We start from the raw sequence: 22701 nt of genomic DNA, 5'->3' as shown, positions 1-22701 counted from the left end.
CACTCAAAGAAGACTTATCTATTACTCCTGGGGGAATATTGTGCAATGCATAACTTGTACAGAATTCATGTTCTGTGCAGAATTTCATTTTCCTCCCACAATATTGGTGCTGCAATGCTGCTAGCTGCTGCTGGGGCTTCTGGACTTGGCAGAGCCTGGCTCCCCAGCTCACAGCGCTCCTCTCCGCATGAGGTCTGGGCGGGCTGTGGTTCCTGGGTTTGCCGGCCCTGCTTGGTCATGTGGTGCGACTGGGCCCCCTGCCTGTGCAGCAGTTGCCAGAGCTGGTGATCTGTGCCCCACAGGGAGAGGCAGGAGCAGCAGCTGGGAGCTGTAAGGAGGGGCCGCTGCTTTCCAAGAGGGGAGACTAGGTGGAGGGGGAGGAGTTGTTGGGGAGGGGGGGGGGGGTGAATCGAGCTATTCCTGTGATGACTGAACCTTTAAATTGTGGCCCCCCACATCTATGGGCACAGGTCATCTCTGCCTGGTGGGAGAGTAATGACTGGGCTCTAGGGGGGATGGGCATGCAGGTGTCTGGCCCAGCAGCTGAGCTCTGGGGAGGGGGGGGTGCATGTGTCTGGGCTGTGAGGGGGGCCTTGCACAGTCCCCATGAGCACCTCTCAAATATCCCCTTTCAGTATGCGCACACACCCCTCCAGCTCCTCCTCTTCGTGGCAGTGTCCTCTATTTGGGAACTTGAAATATGGTATCCCTATGGGGGCTGTCATGTGTGACACACCCAGACTGAGGCGCCTGACAAAAGAATAACAAATAAACAGAAACTGGGTTGTAGTAAGGGTTTCTTTGACCCTCTACTCCTGGGAGAATCTTTTTTTGTTGTCTTTATTGTTACATACCTACTTGTGGACAGGTATTTTGAAATTACCAAAATAACTGAAACTGGTGTGACTATATTATGTTATTCTGGCAAATAAAATGTGCAGAATTTTGCACAATTTTAAAATAGTGTGCAAATTTTTAAAAATATTTTTGGTGTAGAATTCCTCCAGGAGTAAGAATCTATACTCAGTTGGACTGGTATAATACAAATAAATACAAATATGTATTTTAAAATCAATTTAGTTAAACTGATACAAACCCCTGTATGGACACCATTTAATCAATGTAAATAGGGCTAACACTGATTTTTAGCTTAATTCAGTAGGGAATTGACTTATAATTCCTTAAAGGTTGTAACAGGAAGTTTGTTCCTGCTGCATACTGGGAGTTCCAGGAAGAATTCTGCCTCAGGAAATAGAATTGCTCCTGAAACTTCCCCTGAAGAGGTGCAGGACTATACTGCTACCAGTGCAACATTGTGTGCAATTTGCTCAATTTAACCGTAAGACTATAAGCTCTTTAGAGCAGGAGCTGTCTTTTTTTATATCTGTAAAGTGGCAGGTAAATTATGGCACTGTATAAAAACTCCTTTCACTATTAAAAAGAAACAAAAAACAACACAGAAAGGCAACGTTTGATTATGCATTTATGAAAACATCTTGTGAGATTCAATTAAACCCAATAAATATCTCTATCTCCAGGACATGACACCGCAATTAGTGAAAATTATGGTGACATCAAGTCTGATTCCCATTCCTACTACTTTGTTCTGCTGTCATGGTACAAAGCAGGAAGAAAACTTGCTTTGAGATCACTAATAATTTATTTCAGATAGGTCACTGAACCAACAGTAGTAATGACTCTCCGTCTATACCAGAGGTTTTCAATCCTTTTTTGTTGGCGGACCCCTAAAAAATTTAAAATGGAGGTGTGGACTCCTTTGGAAATCTTAGACATAGTCTGGGGACCCACAAGCATCTGTGGACCACAGGTTGAAAACCTCCTATACATCTGTCTATATCAACCTAGGTTAGAGAAGAGCCATTGTCCTAGAAGTGAAAGGTTCTGTAGCCCACTACCAATCCTCCTGAACTTTAGGCACCCTTATTTGAAAATATTGGCCAATATTTTATATAATAAAGTTGTTTCTTACTTACATTATTATAAGCCTGTATACACACTGCTTCACTGTCCTAATGATGTGATGTCACATCAGTAAAGAGAGCAAGTCCTGAATGCTCTGTTCCTTATTTAGCCTCCAAAAGTATTAAATGTAACCTTCAATACATAATTTTCAGTTTAGCTCTGAAGTGTTATCTCAAGGTTGGGTTGCAGGAGGGAACTGAGAAGGGAGGGGATTCCAGTTTTTCCACCCCAGCACAGGGGTGTGTGAAGGAGGTGATAGTACAAGCGATTACTCTGTATTTACATTGGGAAGAAATGCCCACAGTTCATTCAGTAAAGCCAGCTGCCCTGCAGAAATGAAGGAATGAATAATGTCACACAGTAGAATATTACTGCTCATTAGCAATACATGGAGATAATAAGCAGATCTATATGTAGTAAAATATTTTCTCTGGTCCTCTTTTCCTCACCACTTGATTGTATATTAGCTTCAAAAGGACATAGTAGCTGATGGAATATCAAGGGTGAATATTAGCTTAAGTTCCTTATTTGTATGTTACAAAAGATATTTGTATGCCATTGTGATTGGTGGACATTATTTTGATGTTTGCCTTTTAGTTTTTCAACACTTCAGCTGTTTGGAATAGATGAAAGCACTAAGATTTTTGTTCAAATGAAAATTTTCTTTCACTGATGCAGAATAGGCCTCCATCTCCAAATATTTCAGACTTCCCAGTGTATCCTTGTGAATTATCTGGAATTCATCTCAGGCTAGTTAGAATTCCATCAGAAGTGAACATAGCCACTGTAAAAGAACAGTGAGGGATAAAATTTCAATAAGATTTATGCCTGAATTACATAAACAAAATGTACTGTTGCATGGTGAGTTTTTGATTTTTTCTGGTCGAAGAACATTGGTGTTGGAACAAATCTGTAAGAATCTGCTCAGCTACTGAGGCCCATTACTCAAGCATGATGTTATAGCTCCACTTTAATACAAAATGGCACTTGCATGGCCTCACAGATGTAATGTCCTCTTGTGGAACTGTGCTGAGTTGTCAATCCAACAACAACATCTGGCTCCTCATTTTTATAGAGTCTAGCCCAGAACAAAGCAGTGTTTTTACCAGTAATGTCTTCTCTGAGACTAAGGTTGGATTTTATAACAACATAATTGAAGTTAATAGCCAAAACTGATGTTCAGTGGTGAGTTGCTCAGCTGACTTTGCAGTTGGATGTGTTGATTTTCAGATTATAGAAGAGTTTAGAATCATGAATGGGGGGAGGGGGAGTTAAGATTTTAATTTAAAAACCATTATGTAAAAGCATTGTGAAGAGCAGCCAGTCACCATTATCTTTTATTAGACCAACATCTGTTGGTGAGAGAGACAAGCTTTCGAGCTTATCCAGAAAAGAGCTCTGAGTAAGTGTGAAATCTTGTCTCCCTCCCATACAGAAGTTGATCCAATAAAAGATATTATCTCACCCACTTTGTTTCTGTAATGTTGCAGGACCAGCATGGCTACAACAACACTGAATACTGCCCATTACATTATCTGAACTAGCTTTCAGGAAAGAGGGGTGGAGTTTCAAATGTAAAACCTTCAAAAGGGTTCTCATCCTGCCCTGGGAATACCTCTGCCTTTTAATAGATTGTCAAGTGTTCCCTACTGCCAAATTGATGGCTGATGTCACAGGAGACATTTAAGCAGCAACTCTCATTGTACACAGCGGTAACATCAGAAAACTGGTGAACAACTGCAATGATTTTTGCAAGTATTTTGTCAACTCCCGCTTTGTGTAGGCCTTAATAATAAAGGGTTTCACTTCCATTTCCACTGTTGTAGATTTTTAACAAATTAGCAACTGGTTGTATAAGCTGCAATGTTGTGATTCTATCTATAATTTATAGCTGGGCATCAAGTCAGTAGCCATCAAAGGGGAAAAGTTTAATCCAGCCTATAAATCAATTCCAAAGTCTTCTATTGAAGCAAAACTGCCTGTGCTTTACTCTGATGAACTGGAACTGCTGGAAACAGACTGGCAGAGAAAACAGTTTCTGGAGTATGCTATCTCGGACATATTGCAGGCGTGGGAGCCTGGCAATTGTAGCAAAAGGAAATGCCTCTAATATGATAACTGTGGAAAAATAGCATGTTGCAAGGGTAATCTCATGTATTTCCAAATTCAAAATAGCATTCACATTGTTATCATCTATGTGTATATAAAACACAGATACCAACTTTAGACATCTAATCTACCTCTCTGAAGCCAGATCCTTGACAGAGTTAAACCAGTGCTGCTTCATTGGCTTTAAATGGAACTACATTGATTTACACCAGTTGAGGATTTGGTCCTTTAATAATATTATTTATTATTAAAATAAGTAAGAAGCAGTAATAGGCTATAACATACATATTTTATAATGATGATCAAAGGATAGATACCTAAAAGAGGAAAGGGACTCTACAGTGCAGCTTACTTAAGAGACCACTAGATGGCAATATCCCTTATCTTTATCAGGATTAGAAATATCTTGAATCAATATATTCCAAGGATTTTCTTAGTGGTATGGAGACCAAAGTAGACCATATTATCTAGCAATTTGTGGCTCAAAATATTGTCTCACTTCAAATTCTAATTAGCATGAAGCTAGAGAAGCAGAGGGGATATATCTAGACAGAAGGTCAAGATAAAAGATTCAATTGCTCTCAAACTAAAATTACTATTTAAGAAACTATGAGCCAGATTCTCAGCTGGTGTCAATGGACTATGCCAATTTACACCAGCTGAGGATCTGCCCCTATGTTAGGTGCCTGTAGTATAACACATGCCTAGTAGCAGCCGCTATAGTTAAATTTTCCAGTTTCTGTGGATTAGCCCCATACCGCTTCTCATGTGACAAACTGCAAACGTTTCAGAAGTGGTCATTTTTAGGACCTGGAGTTACCTCTGATTGTGCAGGTCTGGAAACCACTGTGTAACCTGGGACTGGCCATGGAATCATTTAGTGTAAGCAGCTGTACCAGAAGGTGAGGTTACTCCACATTGCCATCCTCCTTATCGTTTGGTATTGGGTCAAGGAGGGTGTGGATGATGGCTGAAAGCTCCTATTTTTGGTAGCTTATGGAGGAGGAAGGCATATGGTGACAAGTTCTCCTTGTCAATTTCATGTAACAGGTTTTATTATTGTTGCAGTGTTACAGTAGCACGGACGGGCCTCAGTCAGGGATTGGAGCTCCATTGTTTTGGGCACTGCGCGCACAGATAAAAGACCATTCCTGCCCCAAAGAACTGACCCTTCTTTTCACTTGTCAAGCTTTAGCTGGCACAAAAAAAATTGCTTCTTATTGTTTACCTGCTTTTGAATATTACTGATTGCTGGGTAGGATCTCTTAAGAATTTCTGATCTAAAGAAAAGTTTGATTTCAGTGATTCACCCATCATCACACAGGCAGAGAATGGGATAAAATCCAATCCTCCAGGGCAGCATTCGACTGTCTTAACCATGAGACTGCCCTTTCTCTTCCTGCAGTCCCTTGCCTCATTCACTAAACACCTTCCAATGTCTGCACCAAATGAGGCAAGGATCCTATAGACAGCCTTCTTCGCTACCTAATCCTGATTCATCCCGATTCAGCCTGGCCCATTTCTCCCTGTGCATCCTGGCTCCTCATCAGTTCTGTCTCCCCTCCCCTCTCACCTCTTTCCCACTGCCACACTGCTTCTCAGTCTCAGGCCTAGTCTACACCTAGAAAAATAGGTAGTTGTAACTATCTTGCTCAGAGGTGTGAAAAATCCACACTCCCCTGAGTAGCAAAATTAAGCGGACTTAAATCCCTGGAAGAATTCTTTTCCATTGATTGCCTTTCGGAGAGGTGGTTACTTATGCTGTTGGAAGAATCCTCCCATTGACATAGGTAGGGTTTACTTCGAAGTGCTGCACAGCATTGCTGTGCCGCTGTAGCATTTTAAGTGTAGACAAGCCCTCGCTCTCCCCCTGGCTCCTTATCCCGATCTACACTTCCTTCTACTCCCTGCAAATCCAGGTCTGCTCCCCTCTGTACTCACCTCTGATGGCTTCCTCTGCCACGCTGCCTGGGCCCAGCAGGTGGGTCATTGAGAGCACAGAAGAGACTGAATCCTTGCTCTCCGTTCAGGCATCTGGAACTGGAGACCCAGCGCCGCTTGTGGCAGCCCAGAGCTGCGCATGTAGAGAAGGTCCTGCTGAGCTCCAGGTTGCAAGATGCCCAGTGCAGACAGCATCTTCAGGGAATTTTAGCTGCTACGATCCAAGGAGCATGTGCAAATTGCAAATTTTTTTTCAAGAGAATATAACTTGGCTACACTTTGGCAGATTTTTGTGGGGCTGGCAAAAGGCACATCCCTGACATAAAAGCCTCCTACCCACCAAATTTCTAGTCCCCTGCTCCCAAGCATGAGGGCACTATAGCTTTTCAAAGAAAAGGTCACTAGAATTTTTTAACATGGGCAAAACAACATCTAGCCTTGTTCTCAGAAACAGCCAAACCATTCTGGCTGAATTTTTTAAAACAATTCAGCCTGAGGCAGACACTTGGCATGGAAAACTGCAGCCCCAACACTTTAAGTTTGGCAAAGTTATAAGCAACTGAAAACTAGGTCTTATAATGGGAAGTATCAGGGAACTTTAATAATAGGAGGTGCTACCAGCCCCATTCATAATAATAGTTCCAACTGAAGTACATAATATAGAATGATAATACTATATACACTGGACTACGTATCATTGGTATATCCTTCACCCTGCTCCAAATCTTCATTGCAGCAATACCATCTGATTCGAAGTGATTGTGTCCTGCAGCTGAAAGAAAAAGGGGAACAGCCTTATCCACACAAATTCCATACAAATATTACACTTCCTGAATTCATTGACAAATTCAGCTACCTCGGAGATGGAGAGAACCTTCCTGACAAACACTTATCTTTGGCAGGTTAGTACATGACAGGGTAGTGATCTCTAATTGCTCCCAAATCCCCCGTCTTATTTATTGGTTATTCATGTGGAAGGGTGGGTTGCAATACAGCATGCATTTGAATGTGATCCAGTTACTCAGTCATATTGTGTGTCTTTTCAGATTCATTGTACTGTAGTACATACAAAGTAAAACAAAATGTCATCTGTTCTGATTTCTGAGAGGACCACGTGCTTTTTATTCTATTTCTATCGTGCTAATGTCCCCAAATCTGGCTCTGGGCATCAAGCAGTCTCTGAGCCCTGGTCTACACTTACCAGGAGATTTGGAGGCAGTTGATGGGAGTTATGCAAGCTACGCAGAGTAGCTTGCGTAACTCCTCTCAATTGCTGTGCTTCCCTTCTGCACAGCGTCTTCACTGCACTGCGCCGATGGGAACCATGTTCCCATTGACGCAGCGCTATGCCACTTGAGGGGGTGGTTTTACTGCGTCAACTTCTAGATCGATTGAGTGGGTCTTCACTGACCGTTCAGTCGATCCAGATAGGTTGATCTGACAGCGGTGACTTTGCCGCCATCAGTGTAGACGTACCCTGAGACAGCTTGGACTTAACCTGTAGGAACCAGCACCTGAAAATATCTGCAAATGGATATAGAGCCAGTGAAGAACATACACTTGGACATTGTATTTTTTCCTTTTAAATAGAAGTTCAGTTTACTCAAAGCCTTTCATCTTTAGAGACCTCATGTTTCTGTTGCATGTGACTACATCACATATATTTGTAAGGATTCTCTTTCACTTTCTGATATTAATGTTCTTGTGGACTATTTGGGTGATACTGCAGATAAATTAAAATCCTATTTGAATTTGACAAGAGTTCTCTGGCTTATGCTACAGCAGGTTTTTGTCAAAATACATTTCAAGTGAGCACACAAATCTGGCCTTGGTACCTTGGGTAAGGCTGAGTAGAAGGTGTTCTTTGACAATATCTGCAGAAATCTTAAACCATTACATTAATTAGAGTAATATATAGTATGTTGCTCTATAGTTTGCAAAATGTTCTGAACATCTCAAATGCTAATGTGTTTAGCTTCATAAACCTGATTGGAGGTAGGTAAGTATTACTATCCTGATTTCCCAGGTGAGGAAATTGAAGCAAAGAAAGGTTAAGGGACTTGCCCAAAGTTACACAGCATATGACTATATACTGATACTGGAATTTTGAGACAGTCCCTTAGGGACCAGCCCCATGGTGTTCCTTGTCATTTTGATTCTGCCTGTGTGCTGAAGGGAAGCATGGCAGCCAGCACAGACGGCTAAAGTATAATGTCATAGGAGGTGCCATATTGGATGAGGTCAGTAGTCCATCTAGTTCAATATCCTGTTTCCAGCAGTGGCCAGTACCAGCTGCTTCAGAGGAAGGTGCAAAAAAAAAACCAGTACTGAAGATGTTTACAGAATAATTTGCCCCAGGGAAAGTTCCTTCATGGCCAACTTTAGTAAGGGGTTGGCTTATGTCCTGAGGCAACTTCTTCAAAGCTTGGGCTTCTGAGTTAAAGCTGAGGTGTGAGTCTTACCTAGTATCCTGACCTCCCTCCCTGAACTCATGGGACCAAATTCTGAACTATGGCTGTGGAGCGCTCAGCTCGGCAGTGGCCAGGGAGTGGAAAAATGACTTTAAGCCACCTTAGTCCTCCACTCGATCCCTGGTCATGTCATGGTGACTGGTCCCTCCCTGCAACTAAGAGCAGCCTGCAGGAAGTGCAGGGGTGGAAAAAAATGAAAGCTAATTCATTAAACAAACAACCCTCCCCAAAAGAAAACAAACACTTGTCTTCAGTTTTGATTGAAGGTTTGCGTTAGTCATTGTAGCTGAAGCAGATCAGTTATTCCTGCATACCTCAACTGCACAGTTTCTAGTATTGTCTCCTTTGTGTTATGCAGAACAGTGTATTTGTTCTAAATCATGAGCCTAGAGAACCCCAGCTCATCCATACAGATCCCCCGTGGTTTGAAGCAGACAGGTTAGTCACTAGAGCAGGAATTCTTCCCCCATGTTGCTTTTATTTTCTTTTATTTACAAACAACCTCGTCTTCTTTTGTAGGACGAATTCATGCCAAGAGATCTGCTGGTGCAAAACTCTTCTTCTATGATCTCCGGGGAAATGGAGTTAAATTACAAGTTATGGCCAATGCTAAGTGGGTATACGTTATTTATGAATAATGTGGCGCCTAGTGTGTGTGTTTGTATGTGTGTGTATCATATACACACTCTGCTTCTTTAAATCTGTTGTGGGAGCCTGGGAAGGCTGCTGGCAGAAGCTGTGCAGTGAAGCGGAAAGAGAGATGGAGTAGCTTTAGAATAAATCTGTTTACCTTATTCTAATGAAGTTCCTTGTTCAGTACTAGAAGGAAGCAAACCTTTCTGTGGGTCCAAACCTGAAATTCAGATCCAAACCACCCTGAACTTTGTGGTGTTGACCTCCTGTTGATGATGCTCTTCCAAGTAGCTACTCATTAGCTTCTAGGAAGTTTAATTACTTAATATTTGCACAATGCTTTGTACAGTATAAAGCTCTACAGGGGTGACCTGAAGCCCACTGATGTGATGAGTTTCCCCACTCACTTCAATCAGCTTCTAACCAGACCCTAATTAAAGGCTAAGTATTTTTACTATTTGGCTGGGCAAAATACATGTTGTGAATAATTGTTAGTCAGCTTTGGCTCTTTTCTGCTCATGAATTATACATAAACAGATTAGCTTCTGTAAATTTGTTTACACTTAGAAATTATTTGTTGAAAGTTGCATGCTAACCTATTTCAGCTTGTTCATTGTTCCTGAACTGTTTGCTGTTCTTTTTTGTTCTATTTTGATTTTACAGCTAAATGGGAGCTGTAAATCGGCATAGGTTCCTTGATGTCAAAGGAGAAATACTGATTTACCACAGCTGAGGATGTGTTTCCTGAATGCATGAGTGTGACTCTTAAAATCCAGTTTTCTGGTGTGCATGCTTGTGAATAGGAATTTGAAAGTTGCTTTCTGCAGTATTCATTTAAAATGTACTGTTTGGGCAAATCTTCCTGTTCTTGTTAGACTATTGCAGAAAGCAAATACAAAAGGGATGTAAAGTCAACATGAATTTGTGCAAAAATCTGAAAGAATCTTTTAGATATTTGCTGTATTTTTCTATTTATTTATTTTTGATGATTGCTTATGTTCCTAAAATGATGAGATTTTAATTTCTGCTTACTAACCCAGTGGTTTAGTGAGGTCCTTTTCAGAATAGTTATAGTATCAATGAGCAAAAAATGCAAAATAACTCTGGAATTTGAATAGTGTAGTTAAAGTTGATCTTTTCAATCACATTTATGCAGTTAGTTATTAGTGTAAATTAATAGTGAATTTCATTTAGATGAGCTTTGATTTAAATTATTGTAATCGATTATATTCTATCCCACAATAGCCATAAATAACTATATTTCAACCAAGAAAGAAATATCTTAGAGTGACTATTTACAAGGATGGTTTTAGTTTAACTGTGCAATAAGTTATTTTCTACTTTAGACAGAAAGCTAACGGTTTGGAAAGGATTCTGCATTTCTAAGTCAGCAACTTCTTTTTGTCAGATTTTTTAAGTCTGAAGACCTTTTCATGAAGACCATAGATAAGGTGCGGCGAGGGGACATCATAGGAGTTGTGGGATATCCTGGGAAAACCAGGCACGGAGAACTTAGCATCATATCTACAGAAATAACTTTGCTGTCACCATGCCTGCATATGTTGCCTCATCTTCATTATGGACTCAAAGATCAGGTAATTTCAATCAGGGACACTGGCTAGGGAACCCAGAAGCCTAGAAGCAATTGTTCCATGGGATTTACTTTTGGTTCTTTTGAATAGGTAAATTCATGTTAGCCTGGTTTTTTGTCTATGCGGTTTAAACCCAAGCTATGGCTCTCTTGTAATACTTTGCATTAATATAAAACTTTTCAGCCCAAAGTGCCAAATAGTGCTTTACAAATAGTGTGCATGCAAATACCTTCACGGAATTTCAGCCACTGCCAAGGTAGAGGAGAGCAGAAGCCAGCTTGCACAGTGAGGGATGGGGAAAATTTGTACAAGGCTATCTGGGTAGTTATTTCCAAGCAAAGTTGATAGAAAGTTGGGTTATGAAGGTCCCTGTGATGGGGTTTACAGACTGCAGCTAAGGTTAAAAGAGTGGAGGAGCAGTACTGGACAAGAAGGCTGCCCGTCAGCAGTTGCTGGGCATGGTCCTTATGAAGGACTTCCTTAAAAGCGAGTTCTGGCAGTCAGGTAGGTGAGTGAGGCAGACAGGCTGTATCCATTGAGGCAAAGCAAGTGACAGGGGAAGGACCAGTACTGTGAGTAAGACATGGTTGACACTCCCCTCCTGCCATTCCCCCTTATTCCTCCTAGTCAGGGAAAACTGGACTCTGAGGGTGAGTTGGGAAGCCTCGCTATCCCCCACTCCTAACAGCTGGGGCTCTGAATTATTGAGACTTTGCAAGTAGAAGGCTGGGGCTGTGCCTCAAACTGAAGAGAAAACAGAAGGTAGGAAGCAGTCCATAGAGGCTGATTTGGAATGGAGACAGAAGGGACTGAACCACCCCCACCTCTCTCCCGTTGAACCCTCAGCTGGGACCCGGTGGAGGGTGAGGACCCAGATCCTCCTCCCTTTCTGCCTCCCGCAGCCACTTGAGAGATCCCAGAGGACTCTAGGGGCCTCCAGGCTGCCTGGAAGAGTCGACTCAAGACACAGACAGACAGTTTGGCCATGACGTAACCACTAGGCTTGCTGGCCCCCAATTGAAGCCCACTACAGTCCCCTACAAAAGACCACATCTCAGAGATCTTCATGGCACTAAATATACGTATTGTGAAGGCTGAGAGGACCTGCTTAATTTGAATGTACAGTTCAAGTGAGTCTAGGTATTTGTAGGTATTCCAAGGTTGAACTTAGACCACAAACACATCCATGTTGTTTTTTATACTGGGTTAATATGGTGTTTCAAGAGGAAGGAATTCGGGACAGTTAAACTGAAACATAAATTTAATTTACATTTTTTTTTTCCAATTTGGATTTCTGTTTGGCAGATTGTAACATATCTGCTTTCTTCTCGCTCCTTTCTGGAATAAGAATGCAGGTTATTCTTCCTACTGAGGGAAATACCTGAGTCAAAAGAAATTGCATACTTGAGTAGTAACTTGACTAATTTTGAATGTTGATTTAATAGCTGGCTATTGGGGTTCATCATTATCTATATTATCATCATCATTTTTTGTGATTTGTTGTAGGAGACCAGATATCGTCAACGTTACCTGGATTTGATTATGAATGAGAATGTGAGGCAGAAGTTTATTACCAGGACTAAAATTGTCACTTACTTACGAAACTTTCTGGATGATCTTGGATTTCTTGAGGTGTGGCCTGAGAAGATAACTGACATGATGGTTGCACTATGTTATGACGTGTTCTGTAATTATTCAGATACTTAATATTTTAGTAGCCAAGACTTTAAAAAATGACAAATGATTTTGGGTGCCCATCCAATCTGAGACACATTAAAGGGGTCTAATTTTCAACTGGAAGATCCTTAGCACTCTCTGACAAGACACCTTAAGAGAAACTGGTTAACTTGGGCACCCAAAATTATTAGTTACTTTTGAAGACTTTGGCTTCCTCCCACCCCATACCCAGGACATGGCCCCAGTTTTGATGGATTCCTACCTGGGTACCATTGCAACATCACCAAAATCAAACTTTCTCCATGAAACGTTTCCATTTTGATGAATCTGCATTCTCCAATGGTAACAATGTTCTGTCAGAGACTACTCCTAAGTCCGTTAGCATATGTCTACGCTGCAGCTGGGAGGTGTGATTCCCAGTGTGGGTTTAGACAAAGTCACACTAGCTCTGCTCAAGCTAGCACACTAAAAATAGGAGTGTGGAAGTTGTGGCATGGGCTTGGGCTAGATGTCTGAGTCCAAGCCTCCCCAACCCCCCGCGTCTAAGCTTGGCTAGCTAGCCCAAGTCACTACCCGTGCTGCAACATCCACATTGCTATTTTTAGTGTCCTAGTGCAAGTCTGTCTACTCATGCTAGGAATCACATCTCCCAGCTGCAGTGTAGACCTACCTAAAGGCGTTTCTGCAAATGTTACCCCAAGACAAGTCTGTCTCTTCTTCTAGGTTTAATCACTTAGCTGTTAGTTCTGAGTGTGTGCCACTGAATTTTCTTCCATTCAAGTTCTTTTTGGAATGCTATAACAAAAAAAGATGCATTTTATAGTGTGACCTAGTTATAGGGCCTTATCCAGCAAAGCCTGTGTATGTAAGTTTAAGCTGGTGAGTAGTCCCTCTGAAACCAATAGTTCTACTTGCGTGCTTAGTACAAATGTACTTAAGAGGGTACTGGTGAAGCTGGGCCTTGTTCTCTCCTTTTCTGTGACTCATTCTAGAACATTGAGTTTGCAACTGAGAAGTCTCTCCCTCACGCCCCCTTACATCTTTGTTTCCAACACCATTTTTTTAGTGCAAAATTTAAAAAGGTGGATTTGTGCCAGTCAGAAACTCATCACATTTACAAAAAAAACAGTTTCTTTCTGCAGGCGAGAAACTCACCTTTTACTTTTGTGAATAAAAATGTCATGGGTAGGAAAAATAACTTTTTTGGGAGGGGCTGCTTTTTATTACAAACTAGTGACAATATGGGTGAAAATCTTTTTCTACAGCTGATGTTATTGTACTTTTTCTCCCTTTACATATTATGGTTAAGAAGTGTTAATTTATTTCTTGACTATAATAGGCTGAACTCATCCCTCAGGTGGTCAAACTCCCATTAAAGCATCCACGTGGAAACATGTAATGTGTCTCCAATCTAAATGGCTCATATTTCTGCTTCTTATCTGCTTGGCATGTTGTAAGGAAATTACTCTTTCGTAGGTTTTTAAGGCGAGAAGGGACCATTGTGGTCATTTAGTGTGACTCCCTGCATATAACGCAGGCCATAGAACGTCAGCCAATATTTTCTGCATCAGGCCAATAACTTCTGCTTGAGCTACAGAATATCTTTTAGAAAGACATATAAGCTCTTTCTTCTTTTAAAGGTGGAGACTCCCATGATGAACATGATAGCAGGTGGTGCAGCTGCCAAACCTTTTATCACACATCACAATGAACTCAACATGGACCTGTACATGAGGATAGCTCCTGAACTATACCACAAGGTGCAGCAACTATATAATATCAGCTTACACACCTAACAATGATATGTAATGCTCTCACTTTCCCACAGAACAAGAATATCCATATATTTCTGCATTATAGTATTTTCTGTATAATACTATAGGCAGGTTAAGCCCAAGAACTTGGACTCCACTATGTGAAATGCATATTCTTCATTTTCTAGAAATCAAGAGGTTCCCATGGGTAGATTGATTACTAACGTTTTAAAAATAAATGTCAACAAATACAAATTATACTGCTAGCAATGACCAATTGTTTTGGAAATGTTCTGTAGTGACTAAGTATATCCATTTGACTTAGGAAGCAGTGTCACTCCTGTGTGGATAGGCAGGAATCACTGAATCATATCTCTCACAATGGTGATGCAGTATGATTTAAAGCTACCTAATTCTTCACAGGTCCGCCTGTAACATTTGCAGTTCCTTTACACTCAGGAAAAGCAAATACCTGCAAAACATCTTTTATAAAACACGAAGTCTAAACCCATGTTTTTTATATTGGGAACTCAGTCTCAAATACTAAAGACCCCATTCAGTAAACCCTCTCCCACAGCAAACCAGCAGTTGGAAAGCAACAGGCAGTGACTGAGAGTTCCATTGACAGGTGGTTTGCAAGACTGGACTCTAATTTTAGGCTGGCTCTTATTATTTCAATGAAGGGCTGCAATATGGAATTGGCAGGAAGAAATTGCAAAGCTCACCATCCCCAAACATACTGCTTCACCTAACATATGGTGAATATTAGGGCTAATCATCCTTTGTTAGACACTTGTAATGTAGAATTGATTTTTTCATGACAAGCAAATTACTAGGGAATATCTGGATCTTCTTCTCAGATGCTAGTAGTTGGAGGTCTGGAGAGGGTATATGAAGTTGGACGCCAGTTCAGAAATGAAGGAATTGATCAAACCCACAACCCAGAATTCACTACGTGTGAGTTCTACATGGCTTATGCAGATTACAATGACCTCATGGTCATCACTGAAGAGCTGCTGTCAGGTATGTCCTTGGGTGATGATTGTACACATTCATTAATGAATAACTTCAATGGTTTGGGTTGGTGAGAGCCACTCAAAGACCATAAAGATGTGGAAAAAGGTACATAACTTGTATTTACCAAATAAAAATGCAAGCAATTCACAATTATAAAGGGGAGGAGAGGGATAATACGTCCACGGCTTGGATAATATTGTATAATTAGGCCTAGGGAACAAGATACGAGGGGGCAGAAGAAAAATTTCCCTGGCTTCCCTCTTATAAATACATTTGCTGTATATGATTATCATGTAACGTCTGGTATAACCATATCTCTTGATCATAACAGACATCATGTTGCAAATTATACTACAGCTGCTTGTGTAAAAGTCCAGGAATTCAGTCAGGTTAAGATGACTTCTGACACCTTACATTTTACTTCTCCTAAGGCATGGTGAAGCATGTGACAGGTAATTACAAGATCACTTACCATCCAGATGGCCCTGAGGGAAAGGCAATAGAAATTGACTTCAGTCCTCCTTTTAAACGAGTCAGCATGATGGAAGAACTGGAGAAAGCCATTGGAGAAAAACTGCCAGCACCAGGAAGTCTGGATACTGAGGGTACATTAAATCTGCCAGGGCTTGTCTCTGGATATTGAATGATGTAATGAATTAAGTAGTAAGCCATTTTCATTTTTAAGTTATTTGACATTTCACTGATCACTAAAGAAATAGTTGTCTCACAGGATTTGCGATTGCACAATACTCTCTAGTTTCTTGGCCTTGTCTGTTGTTGCTCAGTAACCATGCATTTCACACCCTGGTTATGTTTCACCTCTGTGGTGAGGAAAGAATTGTCTGTGTGCATCTCAACCTTAATACCAATATTTACCTTAAAATGTGTGTGTTTCTATTTAGTCACTTTCCCTCACTTATTTATACCTTTCTCCCGAACATTCCTTTGAGACAGAAATGTTCTATTCTTTGCTGGTGTTAAAGAAATGTGATTTAGTAATTTTAAAAGTTTTATATGGTTGCACAAACACACAATTTTAATTTGCATGATTATATTAGCATGAATTACTTCCTACCCAGGTCCAGTAGGTGAAGCATCAGGAATAAATACCAGTGTAAATGATGTGAAGTGACCCTTGAATTCTTCAGGTTAGTGGGACTCTTTATTCCTGCCCTGTGCAAGAGGAGCCACAAGGCAGGAATGAAGAAGTAGCTGGCTTCCTGCTACGGGAGCCCAACTCCTTGGTGGGAGTTAGGAGATGTTCTTGGGCAGGGATCCCCTACCCCAGTAATGGGGAAAGGAAAAGGAGCTGCCCTAGTTCATCTTATTCGACACATGCTTCTGGCTCTAATGGGAATAGCAATTCTTCTTGCAACTTGTCCTGTGAAGCAAATTTTGAGATGATGGTGAAAACTGCTAAGGACTCCCAGACCTCAGCCAGTGGAGGTTGTGTTCATGGTTTATGCTTTCTGCTCACACTCATCCTATTAGAATCACTGGACAGATGGGTTTCTCCGTTTAGAGCTGAGTCTTTTAAAGCAAAAAAAAAAAAAAAGTGATATTTGGTGTGGAATAACATGAATAGAAATGCAATGAGGTTTAAGGGAGTGGGGGGAATAGAAGCTTATGAATAAAAGAGGCGAGGAGAGAGTGAGCCAAGGATGAAGAAAAGATCAACAGTGGGTGGAATACTGGATGAAGGGGGAGAGAGAAGAAATACAGATGTGGCTGTTAGAGGAAGGGGTGGACATAAGAGAATGGTGGAAGGAAGTGGAGAATGATGAGAGGGGGCAGACATCCTAGAATAGTGGGAAGAGGTGAAGGAATGTCAGGCAAAAGAAGGGGTGGTTGGGGAAAGTATAAGGGACAGGGGTAAAGTGGCTTATATAGATGGTGCTTGTAACTGGGGTGGGCAGGAAGGTGGCTGACAGAAGAGCTCCTTTCTGGTTGGGGGCATGGAATTCTCAGTCATTGCTTTCTTTCCCTTTAACTTTTGCTTTCCCACATTCTGACCATGAAGCTGTGTAAAAGGAAACAAAAGAACTGTACACAGCACTTGATCTAAATGTCCATCGTTATGCAAGGAAAGCAGCTGGTGATGTCTAGAGGATAGAGATATTCCATTTGGAACTGGCTTGTGTTATTAAATGCAGGATAATGGACCACCCTAGACTGAATACAAAGCTGCAGTTCTCTCAAGCTCCTCTGCTGATGTAACGCTAATGAAACACAGCAAAATTCTAGGATGAATTCAACCATGTGTTTAGTGTGTGCACCTGGGGGCTATTAAATCACAACATTATGCATGAAATTACAGAGTTTTCAATGGAACACAGAAGTGTCACTTTACAATTAAGATTGCAAATGCAGTACAACTTGGTTTATATCCAAAAAAGTGCAATGGAGGTCAAGTGAATTAAGGGGAGTAACTTAAGAAAGCAATTCATGCTGAGGAACATAATTGTGACTCAGATAAAAGGGAGTTGTGATTAAATGGAGATTGGATAAACATGATTATTCTGTAATGGTTTTCAAGAATGGTAGCAGGTGATTTAAGATGAGCAAGCAGAAACATGAACGTGCTCTGGAAATAGAGGAGAATTGAATTAGCTCGTTGTATGTCTTCACAGCTCAACTTATCTACACTTGTGTTAACTCCTCTCAAGTTAGCCTAGCTCTAGTGAGAGTGGCTGCACCGTGAAATAACACTTGAACTGCACAGTTGGTATTAGCAGCACAGAGTAGCTGTTTTTCCCCACCAGCATTACTAGCTACAGTGTCAAAGCTAGAACTTGAGCTCAAGATTTTTGTTTCTAGGTGAAAGTCAGATTAGGGCAACAGTCAAGTTATAGCTGAAGCTAACACTGCAGTGAAGATCAGCCCTGACATTCAGTGGTCTCTGGGAATTAGTGAGGTATAGGGTCATTCATCTCAGTCACAGATTCAAATGGGGCCCGGAATCCAAGTGACACAGAGTTGTCTCTGAATCAGATGACAGTGGTGCAGTGGCCTACCTGAATAAGTTGGAGCCTTTTTGGACAGGCTGTGGTATTGCAGAAACCGCCATCTTAACTGGCACCTTTGTTGAGAAATTCAGCTTTAAAAGGGCAAAGACCAAACAGGAGTAGAGATTGCCCTGTCCGGTCTCCCTTGACCTCAAGGCTAGGGCAGGGGTCCATTGTGGGGGAAATGGAGAAAGCTGTTGCCCATGATATACCTGGTCTGTGGAGAGGGAAATGTTTGTACGTGGCTGAGCTAGCCTGAAAATCTGACACTTTTCACTAACTATAAATTCCCTGACACTTTCCTTTTCTAGTTCCTTCTCCTCTCTCCTTTATGGAGACACTTACAAACTTATCTACGGCTACTTCCAGAGCTAGTTTATTTCTGTTATGTCAAAATTTAAATTGAAAGCAGCAGTTAATACTGAATGTTGTGAGGAAATGTATCTTTCTTTTGTTCCACTGCAAACAAAATTCATTCATAACCGAGCTCCTTTATTCACACACAAAATTGTAATTTCCATTTGCAGAAGCCGAACAGTTCCTTGACAAGCTGTGTTTCAAGAAGGGAATCCAGTGTTCTCCTCCTCGGACTACAGCAAGACTTCTAGATAAGGTTTTTTTGTCTTTATTTTTTTCTCTTACATATCATTTTTGCTCCGTTTTCCAACTTTTGGTTACGTAATACTTAAGAAAAATCTTAACATGCTAGCTTGAATGTATTGGGATGACATCAATTCATATTTCTTTATAGTTCTTTATATATAATATTGTATATATAAATCACAGATCTATATACAATATGTATATTTAAAAAACTTGGCTGAAATTTTACTGAAACTTGATCAAAGATATTTTCATCATATGGTTCTTTTAGAAGATCTTTTAGAGATATTTTAGTTTGCTTGGAATGGATGTCTTTAATTTCAGAAATATTCTGGTGTATTCAACTAAATGTTTGACAACATCCCAAGTAGCCTAGACAATGTGTACATTGGTTATGCCATATTGCATATACTATGCTAATGATTAACTAGAGTGATTACAGCTGTGGTTCTTAAAGCTGAGATTTTCAAATGTGAGTTGTGTGCTTAACTCCGTGAGGTCCCTTTGAAATCTTCAAAATATTAGAATGGATTATACATTTCTTTCTCCTTTTTACTCCCACTATCATTATTTCTCCTCAATAACTCTCTTCTGGACCTACGCTTCTCCCCAGCTCCACTGACAGTGGCCAAATTGTGAGGTCTTTTCTCCATTCTCATCCTCTTAAGGCCTTATTTCCATCATTGATGAAGTCAAGTGACTCTGATCTTTGAGCCTTTCTATCCAATAGTCTTTGAGCTCTGTAGTTCTCCTGGTTCTACTACCACTTTAACGTATTTTCAGTGTTAACTTTCATAGCCCCTCATTCTCTCACATTTTCTGTCAGTTTCCCTCTCAAAGTGAGCCCCAAAAGTGGGCTTGGATTCAATGTCTTCCCCAATATGCCCCCAAAGTGGTTTTAGGGACTGCCAATATCCTTGAAACTCGTTGGCCCTGCACAATTGGAATTGATCTCTCCAATATTAGGATGGATGGCAATCCTACTGGTGCCATCTGGGATAATGAGATGATGCTAAGAACAAAGTGAAATGCAAATAAAATGGAAAAACAGAATCCTCTGTCTCTTTGCAGTTGGTAGGTGAGTTTATTGAAGTTTCCTGCATCAACCCCACATTCATTTGCGACCATCCCCAGATCATGAGTCCGCTGGCTAAATGGTATGTAACTTCAGTGCAGTATTGGGATTTAAACTTGAGTTAACCATGTATTCAATTAATTTCAGGGTTCAGTAAAGCAATCTATTCGTAACCATGTTTCTCTATTGAAAGCTAAATTGTGACTTCTGTTCACATTGTTTTGTTATACTATGGTATGAAAGTTAGTCAGCTGCAGTTAAGAGGGTTTTGAGTTCCAGCAAAATGAATCCCTTCAAGGTACATTACCTTCATGGAACCACACTCAGTCACAATTACAGCACATAAATACTTAGGGTTCAGATTTTCAGAAATGTTTGCGTGTGCAATTTAGGTCATTAAGTTTTCCAGAGTAACCTGATTGCTCCTAGAAACCGACTACATAGATGTCTGTTACCTATATTATGTTCTCACTTATTTTCACCTATAAAACTGAGGGCACAAAAGTGGAAGTCTGGTTAAGGCCATTTCTAGAGGAAACAGTTATTTTCACAGGCACTTTTTCACCCCCTGGAAGAGAGAAGAGTGGTTGTTACAGGGAAGATAAAAAATCAAAACCAACTCTGGAAAATGTTTAATTTCCATGACAATTGCACTGTGTTTGCTCTGATTTGCTGGCAGTGAGTTTTTTTCCCAAAGCTCTAATAAGTATGCAACAATTTTACTTCAGAAAATAATTGGGATATGGTATAATTAAGTGGCTTTTTATGGTACTAGGGGAAAGATGTTCCAAAATGAAGTTCAAACCCTAAATTGTTTGTATGAGTTGAACCCTTCATTGGACTTTTTGATCCTGATCTGCAGCAGGACACCAAAATGTTGTGCCTCACAATTTGTCTTTCTAACCAGGCATCGTTCAGAGAAAGGCCTGAGTGAACGTTTTGAACTCTTTGTGATGCAGAAGGAGCTTTGCAATGCTTATACTGAGCTCAATGATCCAATGAAGCAAAGAGAGCTCTTTAAGGAACAATCTAAGGTAACATTCTCCAAAATTACAACAGTATGAACTAAAATATTACATTTAAAATCAATGAATGCAAACTCTTGCCTTGAAAATTAACAGCCAAAAAGCAATATGTTGTTGAGCCAAATGCTGAACTGATCTGTGTTCTCTACACTGAACCTGAATTAGTGGTTGGACTACTTTTGCTGCACTTAACTCAGAGGAGGTTTTCATCTAAATTTCATCTGCTTTAAACTGGGCTTGAGTAAGATATAGTTTTAAAAAATCCTTTGAGCCTTTTATTTGTCATCTGTCTGATTTAAAAACCCTGTGGTATTACTGCAGAATGGTAAAAGATGGATTCTTTTCACATCCACAGATATTTTTGTCTACATTTATTTACCATATTATAAGCTTTTTCAGAAAGCAGGAAAAAGTGTTTTCTCTAAAAACCCAAATTATAAAGAAAATAATTTTAATTTTGATTTTTTTATATTTCCCTTGCCCAATGCTTCTAGTTACCAGAGGCAGTAGGGAAAGTTTATATGTAGTGCTTAGTACTTCAAGATATTCTGGGCCCATGACACTCACTGCCAGTTATCTTTTTGAAGGGATCCGCATCAGAAACTGTACTGTGCTTTTTGACTTCCTAGCCATACGGTATTTGTGTAATCTCACACGATGCTGTATTTGGCTAACATTTCAGTCCTAAGACTCGAAGGCAGAATGTACTGACAGAGCATACCACAATTTAGCTGCCTTGTCCATTCCCCAGCAAAGTCTGCTCTACAGGAAGAACCTGAGGTATCCCTGAACTTTACATTCTGGGGTTAAGAATCCTCCCTGCTTAGACAGCCTCACCAAGGACACTTTAGCCAGCTGGAAAGTAATCTAGTGTTACCTGGTGAATTGTCTGGCAGACGACCTTCCTAAAAGTGAATGACCATCTTGTCTCCCACCATCATCAACCTATGGAGTAATTCACCCATAGTCATAACCAAATCTATCCCCTCTGGGCTGCTGTGAATACTTACATTTTTAAAGGAATATTTTTTATCTTGGGGAGAAACTAATCATAGGTGTTGCATCTTTATTTGAAGACCATGTGTTTATATAGGTCCATAAGGACTGCAGCTCTGCTACTCAACTGTAACTCAGTCAAGAAGAGATACAGACAGCAGCTACCCAGACTGAATCAATAAACACCAGCCTGTTCCTGTTGACAGAAAATGCTGCAGCTTCAGCAGTGCTTGTCAGTAGAATGTCAGGGTGTTACCTGGAACATTGAGTGGCACTAAATATAGCTGGTACTGCACATCCTTTAGCACTGAGTTACAAGTGCCTAGAGGCTTACCAAACAGATATTTCAAAGATGTTTATATTGTTTTGGGCCCTTTAGGCTAAAGCAGCAGGTGATGAAGAAGCCATGAGTATTGATGAAAACTTCTGCACAGCACTGGAATATGGACTTCCTCCTACTGCTGGCTGGGGCATAGGAATCGATCGTCTTGCCATGTTCCTCACAGACTCCAACAACATTAAGGTGGGTTAGGCAGTAATTAGAAAACAGCAAAAGGTAGATATGCAGTTTTCATGCCTATGGTAACTATTCTGCAATTTTTTCTTAAAAGGCAAAATCTTATTTTGCTTCCCCGCAGCTCTTTGCTGTTTGTAAAGCAGGCAGAAATGAGGATATGTTATATATATAAAATGCCCTGTACCGCAGCTTTTCTTAACCTTTGAGCTGTGCCCTACTCCCAGGAAATGGGAAGCCCACACAGGGTTGCACGTGCAGCCTTACTGCAAGTGTCGCAGCTTAGTGCATGTTTGCATATGCTTC

General features: G+C 40.7%; 1 protein-coding gene across 2 annotated transcripts in view; it reads left to right on the top strand.

Annotated features, from left to right (window-relative positions):
- The window catches only part of LOC137146300 (lysine--tRNA ligase-like), a 30521-nt gene that overhangs the window by 5774 nt on the left and 2046 nt on the right, over positions 1-22701 (top strand). Inside the window, exons 4-14 of one of the 2 annotated variants that reach the window (XM_067537502.1) lie at positions 6770-6935; positions 9024-9117; positions 10546-10732; positions 12236-12361; positions 14047-14166; positions 15021-15183; positions 15609-15782; positions 18710-18795; positions 19857-19942; positions 20768-20894; positions 22261-22404. In XM_067537502.1, the coding sequence (XP_067393603.1) occupies positions 6770-6935; positions 9024-9117; positions 10546-10732; positions 12236-12361; positions 14047-14166; positions 15021-15183; positions 15609-15782; positions 18710-18795; positions 19857-19942; positions 20768-20894; positions 22261-22404 (1473 nt within the window). Of the gene's footprint in view, positions 1-6769; positions 6936-9023; positions 9118-10545; positions 10733-12235; positions 12362-14046; positions 14167-15020; positions 15184-15608; positions 15783-18709; positions 18796-19856; positions 19943-20767; positions 20895-21961; positions 22199-22260; positions 22405-22701 lie in introns of those variants that run through there. The other variant, XM_067537503.1, reaches the window with a different exon arrangement.

Source organism: Emydura macquarii, unplaced genomic scaffold (assembly GCF_026122565.2).
Source record: "Emydura macquarii macquarii isolate MOO-44397 ecotype Brisbane River unplaced genomic scaffold, CSIRO-AGI_Emac_v2 contig_431, whole genome shotgun sequence".
NCBI classification, from domain to species: Eukaryota; Metazoa; Chordata; order Testudines; family Chelidae; genus Emydura; species Emydura macquarii.
The sequence above is the reverse complement of the archived record's forward strand: the minus strand, read 5'-3'. Positions and strand labels throughout refer to the sequence as shown.